We start from the raw sequence: 10,446 nt of genomic DNA on the forward strand, positions 1-10,446 counted from the left end.
TAGAGAGACTATGGTACATGTAGAGAGACTAGGGCTTCAGGGCTTTCAGCACTGGCAGACACCTTCAACCCCCATTGGCTATAGAGAAGCAGAAATGCCCACCCTCAAGAGACCATGTGGACTTGGACAGTGAGAGTACCAGGGACAGTAACAATGGACTGAAGGCCCCCATAGAAGGCCCTCCCCCTCCCATTCTTGGTAACTCACAGGAAGAAGAGGGGCCCTTCAATAGTGAATGACATTTAACTTTCAGTCTTCTCAGTGGGATGGAGGGAAGCTTCAGATTTAAATGGTAACTTCTGGGGACTACCTGGAGGTCCAGTGGTTAGGACTCAGTGCTTTCACTGCCATGGGCCTGGGTTCATTCCCTGGTTGCAGAACTAAGTTCCTACAAGCCTCATGGCTCAACCAAAAAAAAATTAATTTAAAATAATTAAATCAACTGCTACTTCTGAGCAAACCTGTCCCCGAGGTACACACTACACAGAAGACACAGCAATAAGTGAACACTCTTTATTACTAGTTAGAAACAGAAAACTTCTGACAGAGCCTGAGCCTGGTGAGCTGGAATCTCCTGGGAGAACTCCAGGATACCTCTTGTTCAGACTGGAGGCTGATCTGACTTCCAGCCCCTGGGCTCCACCCTGGCTCCCCCTGGCTTGCAGCAGCTGCTTCAGGGGAGCAGAGCGCCTGCAGAGAACACACAAAGTGGAAGAGAAGGGCCCAAGGGCATTCTCAAGAGTACTTGTCCCAGTCCAGTTCTACTTTTAATCCAATTAGCCCTCCCAAGAGAAGCACTATCCATAGCACGATGTCTGTCCTTAGAACACATTTTGTTCTTCATCCACTGGCTGGAAAGGGGCTTGGGATGGTGGCTGCCTGAAGCTGTGTTGCCAGCACTCCCCGAAGCACTTCTTTAAGGCAGTCACTCAGTGGTCTTTCAGGCAACCAGGGAACTAGCTGTCCCTCTCGAGGGAGGAAATCAGGAGAGTATCAGAAAAGTCCTGCCTGAACTTTCCTGCTCTTTGCCACTACTCATTTGTGACATCTGGGACCAACGAGATGAACAGTTGGGAAATCAAGTCCATCCACAAAAATCTCTTTGATCTTGCCCCTGGAACTACAAAAATATCTGGATGCTATTTCAACTGGGTTTACCCAAAGGCCACACAACATGCAAAATAAAGTCACCTCTAATCTATAATGTATCTCAAATTATGCTGTCCCCTGTCATCTAACCAAACTCACCAAAAAGATTTGTGTACACTAGATAATACAATATAATTCTACCTCCTATCATATACTAGACAATCAATAACTAGTTGTTTAATTAAATGAAATCTATCAAATTTGCTATCATCTATAGAATTTAACACTGCAAACCCACCCCCTAGCACTTCTGAAATAATTCCATATCAACAGAGAAATTAAATCATAACAAAATTATTTTGTATCCCTTTTCCCTCTAATAAGTCCCAAAGTATCTCTTCTTCCCTGACTTCTTAGCTTCAGCCAGCCGGGAGGGTCTCACTGAGGTGCAGGTCAGTCAGAAATGAAGTGTGATTTCTTCAGGATCTTGGAAGATCTTCTAAATGGGATAGGTTCAGATTCTTCAGCAACAGGCAAATTCCATGGGGCTCAGAGACAAAAATGAGCCCCTACCTATAAAACTTAAATACAAGAAGCAAACATGAACACTGCAGTAGTTTACAAAAGAACAATAGCATTTTCAAGGAAAAACAGTACTCCTAAAATTCAATGTAGCATATAACTCTAAAAGCATATGGCTATTCTGAGGCAAAGACAGGAAAAGGTAGCATTTTCAGGAAAAGGTGGTTAATAAGAAAACAGAAATTAGTGAAAAAAAAAAAATTCTTCATGACTTCGGTGCCTCCAGGGTGTCAGCCAATTAGCATCAGCCATCCAGAATCCAGCACCTACAAACTTAAAAGGAATTAGAAGTCCTCTATTTTAAACACGTAATACTCAAAGTAGTCTTTGTTAAAATAAGTGTACAAATAAGGATATAATTATGTGTGTGCATGCATGTGTGTATATATTTGTATGTGTGCTCAGATGATAAAAAGTGCTTAATTTGGGTAATAAAATAATGGATTGTTTTATTTAATTTTTGAATTATGAATATTTCAAATATTATGAATTTTTAATATATGAATATTCAAATAAATTTGAATTTATTTAAATTTTGAATTATGAAATTAAATTTCATAATTTTGATTTTCAAATTTTCTGTGAAGTAAATGAGTTACTTTTTGATCAAAAGAGGAGAGGTTGTTAGGAAATTGGTTTTTCCTTGGAGTGTTTCCATTCTTACTTACCTTCCTGAAATCAGTGAGCTTGTCCTGGATCCAGGCCTCCACTCTCAAATGCCCTGCAGACATTCTTGCATTTATAGCAGGACTTGCGCCATGGAAAATTCACTGCTTTACAGCGCAGGCACTCCCAACAATTTTGATTGGGATGTATAGTAGGTTTCTGCTGATGCTGGGTATCTGAGGAATTTTTCTCTTTTGGTTGCTTGGCATTTTGCTCCTGTTTCCTGGAGCTTTTTCTCACAATATAACATTTGCTGTACCATGAGGGACATGTCCCCTGGGGCCTCTCTGGACCTTCCTGTTTGGGGAACTTGCTGCTGCTCATGGAGTACTTCTCCTGGGGCATCACTGGACACTCCTTCTGGCTGTGGCTCCTGCTGTCTCCATGGGGCGCTGTCCCCTGGGGACAAACAGGGCCTCCTTCTTGGCTGTGGTTCCTACTGTCTCCCTGGGGCACTGTCCCCTGGGGACACACAGCATCTTCCTCTCGGCTCTGGCTTCTGCTGTCGCACAGGGAGGACATCCCCTGGGGACACACAGCACCTTTCTCTGGGCTGTGGCTTCTGCTGCCCCCCAGGGAGAACATCCCCTGGGGACACACAGCACCTTCCTCTTGGCTGTGGCTTCTGCTGCCCCCCACAGAGGACATCCCCTGGGGACACACAGCACCTTCCTCTAGGCTCTGGCTTCTGCTGTCCTGCAGGGAGGACATCTCCTGGGGACACACAGCACCTTCCTCTCGGCTGTGGCTTCTGCGGCCCCCCACAGAGGACATCCCCTGGGGACACACAGCACCTTCCTCTTGGCTCTGGCTTCTGCTGCCCCCCACAGAGGACATCTGGGGACACACAGCACCTTCCTCTAGGCTCTGGCTTCTGCTGTCCTGCAGGGAGGACATCTCCTGGGGACACACAGCACCTTCCTCTGGGCTGTGGCTTCTGCGGCCCCCCACAGAGGACATCCCCTGGGGACACACAGCACCTTCCTCTTGGCTCTGACTTCTGCTGTCCCGCAGGGAGGACATCTCCTGGGGACACACAGCACCTTCCTCTTGGCTCTGGCTTCTGCGGCCCCCCACAGAGGACATCTCCTGGGGACACACAGCACCTTCCTCTTGGCTCTGACTTCTGCTGTCCCGCAGGGAGGACATCTCCTGGGGACACACAGCACCTTCCTCTTGGCTCTGGCTTCTGCGGCCCCCCACAGAGGACATCTCCTGGGGACACACAGCACCTTCCTCTTGGCTCTGACTTCTGCTGTCCCGCAGGGAGGACATCCCCTGGGGACACACAGCACCTTCCTCTTGGCTGTGGCTTCTGCTGTCCCGCAGGGAGGACATCCCCTGGGGACACACAGCACCTTCCTCTCGGCTGTGGCTTCTGCTGTCCCGCAGGGAGGACATCCCCTGGGGACACACAGCACCTTCCTCTCGGCTGTGGCTTCTGCAGGCCTCCTGTGCATATTCCCCCTGGAGGTTCTCAGAATATTCCTCCTGGGCATAGAAACTCGGGTCATATGGTGGGGCCATCTCTTCCTGGGCCCCCACTGCAGCCCACTGACCAAGTGGGTATATCCCCAGAGGAGGCACCTGGGGTGCAACTGCTACTGGCACTGCTGCTGCCGTGACTGCTCCCTCTTCCATAACTGCTACAGGTGGTAAAGGTGTCACATATGGGTATCCCGGTGGGAATGACTCATGGCATGGGAATGGATGTGGCACCAGCATTGGTGGAAGGGGTTGCACTGCCTGGGCAAAGGAGCTCTGAGGTCCGGGGACATAAATCACAGCTGCTGGGGCTGCCATCTGACTCTCTGAATGTGGCATACCCTGTGCTCCCAGAGCCACCATCTTGCCGTGCTCCGGTACATTCAGGGGCCATGCTGTAGCCCCAAGCTGCTCAGCTCCAGGCCCAGGCAGCATTTCATGTGCCACAGGTGCTAACTGGGCCGCTCTCTCAAACTGGAGCAGTCGCCCACGCAACATATCTCGCTCGTACATCACCTGCTTCAGGGCGAACCATGCGTTTCCATGTGCTGCCGCCTTCTCACGCTCCTCATGGAGGCGCTTCAGCTCATTGGCCAGGGCCCAGGAAGCTGCCTTATGCTCCCTGACCTGCTGCTGGAGCTGCCTGATATGGTGCGCCTGCTGCTCCCACTGCCTTGCGCCCACACGCACGCTCAATGCCAGTGCGCTCCAGGCACAGGCCCTCTTGATGGCGTGCGGCACCCGTGGGTCAGCAACCACGATTTGCAGCTGATCCTCTACCTCGTTCCAGGGTCGCGAGCGTAAGGCCATGTAAAAATCGGGGCCACCCCCGTTCTCGAGGACCTCGTTGTTGATGAACCGGATTACATCGACGTGGCGAAAGCCACTGGCATTGTCCCCAAAGTCCACAGCCATGGCTGCTGAGGCCTAGTCAACCAACCACCTCACTGAGGAAGACGCTGCCTTCCGACAGTCGCGGCAGCTAAAAGCTGCAGCTGCTACCAAGTCCGCCCTTCACTTCCCAGCTCAGTCCTGGCCTCCTCACCCGCCTTTTTTGTCCCTCACACGGTCCCGCTTTCCTCACCGAGAGTAGAACACGTCCACTCACCACCATGCCAACCGCCAAAGTGCAGAGAACGTGATTCGTCACAGGCGTGCTGAGTCACACGCACGCAAGGCTGCTAGACCTGCCACCCAGCTAGAGCCCCCTCTACAGGATGAGCGGACCAGAAGCTGCACTGGGTGCCGCAATGAGACCAGACGTGGCAGAGGGGAGGGGGGAGCTGGTGCAGGCAGCAGGTTGCAAGCACGCTGCAGCAGCGGGCTCTGCGGATCCCTTCCAGATGCTAATAGTTGCCAATCATGCACCTAGGGCAGAGAAGGCAATGGCACCCCACTCCAGTACTCTTGCCTGGAAAATCCCATGGACAGAGGAGCCTGGTGGGCTGCAGTCCATGGGGTCGTGAAGAGTCGGACACAACTGAGCGACTTCACTTTCACTTTTCACTTTCATGCATTGGAGAAGGAAATGGCAACCCACTCCAGTGTTCTTGCCTGGAGAATCCTAGGGACAGGGGAGCCTGGTAGGCTGCTGTCTATGGGGTTGCACAGAGTTGGACACGACTGAAGTGACTTAGCAGCAGCAGCAGCAGCAGCAGCATGCACCTAGGGGCTGCAACCACACACATACACACACGCACACACATATACTCTCTCAATCCTGTTGTAAAAGGAAGGATGAATCAATGGAGATCAGAGAACTTGAGTGGGGGGGTGGATTTGGGGGGTAAGGAGTTGAGGTTAAGGAGACTGGGGCTTCAAGACCCCTAGTTTAGGAGTGCAAACTTGGGGTCTATCAAAACCCCAAAAAGGAGTTGGACAGTGTTGGGAGAGACTTGAGAGAGAAAGTTGTGCTTGCACTACTGATGTGAGGAAAGTGATGAGGTTGCATGGTGGGGAAGCAGTGGAAACCAGGTAAATATGCCACTTTGGCATATTTATTAGTTTGAATTAAATTTACCTAAGAAACAGCCAGTGTAAGGACACCCTGACCCTCATCCCCCTAAAATCAGGAAGTAAATATCCCATATGAAAGGTACCCTCCCTATACAAGATGCTGTAAGGCATCCTGATTACCAGTTTCAACCTAAAAAAAAAACAAAAACAAAAACAAACAGGTAAATAATTCAGTCAGCAAAATTGAGTTTATTTTGGAAAACCAGAAGAATTAAATTCAGTACATATAAAGTGTGGCAAACTGTAAGCAACTCCAATGAACAAAGAAGAGGAGTGATCTTTAAAGAGGAAAGGAGGAAGTTTGGAGGGACTGTTCTGAATTAAAGTTTTTGAATGGGAGCAAGAGTTTAGGGTTGTGGCAGCTTCTCATTGGCAGAGTTATGGCAGTTTCCCATTGGCTGTGTGTTGCTGTGCAAAGAGAAAATCTTCCTTCTAATTGCTGGGGTGTGTAAAGTAAACTTCTTCCTGCTGGAATATGTAAAATAAGATGTAAGAATGGTACGTTTCCTTTTTTGATTTTTACATTTCCCCCTTTTGATCAAAATCTTTCCTTGAAAGTATTGCTGATCAAGAGTCAGTTTTTCTATATTTGGTGATTTTGTTCCTCAGGGCCAGGAAGGACCTTTCCTGATCGTTGTCATGTGCCATGTCAGAGGGAAAGTATACACATTAGAAACTGTTGAGGTCACATTTGAGTAAGAAGGAAGGATAGGAAGAACTCTTAAGCATTTTCCACCTAAATTCTTTATTTTATCAAAGTCATAAGTGTTAGAGATTATCTTGAAGCATTAATCTAGCATCACTTTATTGTACATCATTTCTAAAAGAATTTAACAAGCAATAGCTACAAAACTTACAAATAATTATACAAAGTAGAATTGAAAGTAATATGAAAAATTCAGTTTGTATGATGGTTCTAAATCACGACCTTAGACTTGAAGGTAGCCAACTGAACAAATAAGAGGATCATGTCAGATTAAATTTATTGCAACCAGTGTGCTTATTCTCTGATTTTGTGTAATCAAGTTTTGACCTCTTCAGAGACACTTATCCATGTGCAACATCTCACAAATGCCTCATTGTTCAACAAGTAGGTTATAAAGGGCTATGTAAATGTCTAGAACTACTTTAGCCACTAAGTCAAGTGATTGTTGTTTGGCTGCTACTACTTTGGCTGCAGAATTGGCTAGCTTTCCTAATGTTAGGGAGATATTTCTGATAATGCAATCAATGGCACTTACTCTGATGCAAGGTAGAAAGTCTCACCCTATGGAGACAAACCTGAAGTCATGTATGTATCCTGGAAGCTCCTATTTAATATAGATATGGAGGCTTAATGGGGTGTACTAGTGAGAGGTTTCTGGCTTGTTATTGATATTAACAGGGACAGTTAAATATAATGATAAGTATTAACCTCCGATTTGTCAGCTATCTAAATATTCATATGTCCATGGGAAATGTCATCCACCACAGACAAAGATGAAGCCAGATGGAGCACAAGAAACTCCAGCTGAGGTCTGGAAATGGATAAATCCATTAGCTTAAAGTTTCTGATTTAAAATCTGATCCCTTTTCAAACTAGGGATCAGACTAATTGGGATGACATTCTTTGAAATACCATTTCATGTCAAAAATAACGTTTCTAAAAGCCTTGCAAACAAGAGTAAGCTCATTTGTATTTCCCTTGAGTGCAGGAGACCATATTTGGATGAGGAAAATAACATGGAAAGTGAAGAACATATGATCAGCAAAAGTAGAGTGTTTAGTTACAGTGGTATGGTTATGATTGGCGAAAGATTGAGATAAGGTATGGGAACATTCAGTCATAACAACTTAGCCTGATAGGTAACATCTGTAGGCTTGTGGATAAAATCAGCCTTGGCATTTGGGATTACAGAGAAAATGGTTACAGACAAGACCAACAGGTCTCCTACATGGTTTCCAACATGGTTATCCAACATAGAGTTTCTGGTGACATATCCATCAGAAAAGTTTACCCCTTTTTCAATAGAGTGGGAAATGTGGATAAGAGCATTGTCTTTCTAAGAAGGAAAGGGAAAATAAAGTGAGAAATGACAGCCATCTGGTCTAGTCATCTCAGGAAAACTGTCTCCTTCACCTGTTGTCTGCTTCAGTTCCTGGAAACCTTTGTTTTCAAGTCACTAGTTAGTGTATAGGTCTAGTCAGGGTTTGGTGCTTTCTTTATACGACACATGAATCCAAGAGTCTATAATTTGGAGTTTGGCAGCACAAGAGTTGGTTAATATTACCTTATTAGGACCTTTCCCATGGGGTTGAAGAGAGTCATTCTAGAGATGTCTTTTCCAAAAAACAAAATCTCCAGGCTGCAAAGTATGGTGTTTGAGGTCTTCATCTCTCAGGATCATGCTGTGAAAATATTGCTGTACTGAAGCATGACTATTTTCAATGGATGTAATCAGAACTTTTCAATATTGAAGTATATCTCCTTTTATTAATTGTAGAGCTACATGCCTGAGGTGCCCAGCAATTATGAGTTCCAAAGGGATGGATCTGAGATTTAGAAGGACCAACAAGCAATGCTTTTGGCGAAGGTACTTGGAGGGTCTCCACAAATTTTGCCAAATGAGTTTTTTTCTTTTAGTTTTTATTATTTATTTTTGGCTGTGCTGGGTCTTTGATGCTGCATGCAGGCTTTCTCTAGTTGTGGTAAGCTACTCTTTGTTGCTATGCACAGGCTTCTGACTGCTTCTCATTGTAGTGGCTTCTCTTACTGTAGAGCACTGACTCTAGGCATGGTCTCAGTAGTTGTAACACATGGACTTAGTTGCCCCAAGCTATGTAGAATCTTCCCATACCAAGGATCAAATCTGTATCCCCTGCATTGGCAGGTGGGTTCTTAACCACTGGACCACCAGGGAAGTCTGCCAATTGTGTTTTGATAGTGCTGTTAGTTCATTCAACTAGTCCTAACGACTGAGCATGATAAGCATAATGAAAATGCTGTAGATCTAGGCAAACAGCACAAATATAGTATTTGGCCAGTAAAATGGGTTCCCCAGTCATGATGGAGCTCAAGAAGTTACCCAGGTAGGGATAATCTTTTCTATTAATATTGTAGATACTGAAGAGGCAGTAGCTTATCTACATCGAAAAACTGACCCAGTGGGAAAACGTACGAACCATGACTAAAACATATTTATATCCATGAGATGGAGAAAGCTGAATATAATCCATTTGCCAAACCTTGAATAGTCCATTGGGCAAGTTAAAGTGCATGCCAACTATCAGTATAAAGTCTGCAAATTTACCCTTGGCTAGAGTACAACCTGAGTAAGAACATATAATTCAGCCTGGTGGACTGAGGTAACCAAAGGCAAAGATGCTGTCTCAATGACTTCAAAAGGAGTTGCAGTTGTGTACCTAGCCCAGTATTTACATTTTTCATCCTTTAAATAAGAACCATCAGTAAACTATGAAAATTCAGCATTGGTTAGGGGATTTTTCTATAAATCTTTGCAAAGGGTCAAAAGATGATCTGTTAGAGTCGAACAATCATGAGGAGTATCACCCACAGATGAGGGAAGAAGGGTAATACAGTTAAAGTTATTAGGTGAAAAAGAGTTATATAAGGAGCAGTTAGCAAGAGGATTTTCTAGGAAGTGAGACAACTGGCCTAAAGGTGTTGAGTGTGATAAGAATTTAGGAAGACTTCTGCATGGACTACAAAGATAGTTTGAAAATATTTGATGATTATTTCTTCGGTGGCCTGAACTAAAAAGACCGGAACAGGAATGGCTCTGAGGCAAGGAGGGTATTCTTATGCCATAGGGTCTAGCTGCTGACTTTAGTACCCAGCAAGACAAGGATGATCCCCATTTCCAAGAGTGTTTCCCTCCTCATATATGAAGAAGAACAAGGAAAAATGATAATCATGTATCCAAGAGTAGGGGGATTTATCAGTTTTTCCTTTAACATTTTAAAAGCTAGGTCACTCTGATCTTCACAAGTAACAAGATCAGGTTTCATGTTCCTCAGTAAGGCATATAGAGCTCGGGCCATGAGATAAAAGTTTGGAATCAAGTTCTGACTATTGCCAGCCAACCCTAGAAAACCTTGTAGCTGGTGTTTGATTTGGGGTTGGAGGAAATTCAGAATGCCATGAAACCCATCTGGATCTAGGTACACCCTTTGTTCTGAGATCAGATGCCCCAAATAGTAAACTTTAGTTTGAATAAGCTGCAGTTTCTCCATAGAAACTTTATGTCCCTTTGAGTATAAAAGCTTTAACAGGTGGATGCTCTTAAATATCTTCCCGTGAGGAGACCTGGGAAGTGAAACAGAGAAGCAAGTCATCTACATATTGTAATAAAGTAGAGCCTCCAGGAAATTTTATATCATCTAAATCAGCTTTTAATTTTTTTAAGAAATAGGAAGAACTTTTGGTAAAACCATGGGGTTTTACTGTCCAGGTATATTGTTGTACTTCCCAAATAAAGGCAAAGAGAAATTGACTAGCTTTATCTACTGGGATGCTAAAGAAAGCACTACATAAGTCAATTGCAATTAAAATTTTGCATTAAGTGGGGATGGAGGCTAATAAAATATGGGGATTGGGAACAATAGAGT

General features: G+C 45.1%; 1 protein-coding gene across 1 annotated transcript; it reads right to left on the reverse strand.

The window, feature by feature from the left end:
• Positions 1–499: 499 nt before the first annotated feature.
• Positions 500–5,041, reverse strand: LOC147341473 (uncharacterized). Its single transcript, XM_086388814.1, has 2 exons — positions 2,340–5,041; positions 500–1,670 (listed from the first exon to the last, which is right to left on the reverse strand). The coding sequence occupies exon 1, from the start codon at positions 4,735–4,737 to the stop codon at positions 2,350–2,352; it is 2,388 nt and encodes a 795-aa protein (XP_086244940.1). The 5' UTR covers positions 4,738–5,041; the 3' UTR covers positions 500–1,670; positions 2,340–2,349.
• Between the last annotated feature and the right edge of the window lie 5,405 nt (positions 5,042–10,446).

This window comes from Bos grunniens, chromosome X (assembly GCF_055505025.1).
Source record: "Bos grunniens cultivar Pamir isolate PY7600 chromosome X, Bosgru_T2T1.0, whole genome shotgun sequence".
NCBI classification, from domain to species: domain Eukaryota; kingdom Metazoa; phylum Chordata; class Mammalia; order Artiodactyla; family Bovidae; genus Bos; species Bos grunniens.

What these genes read in the sequence shown, in the direction of transcription:
- LOC147341473 (XM_086388814.1), bottom strand. Translation starts at nt 4,737, where the DNA reads ATGGCTGTGGACTTTGGGGACAATGCCAGTGGCTTTCGCCACGTCGAT.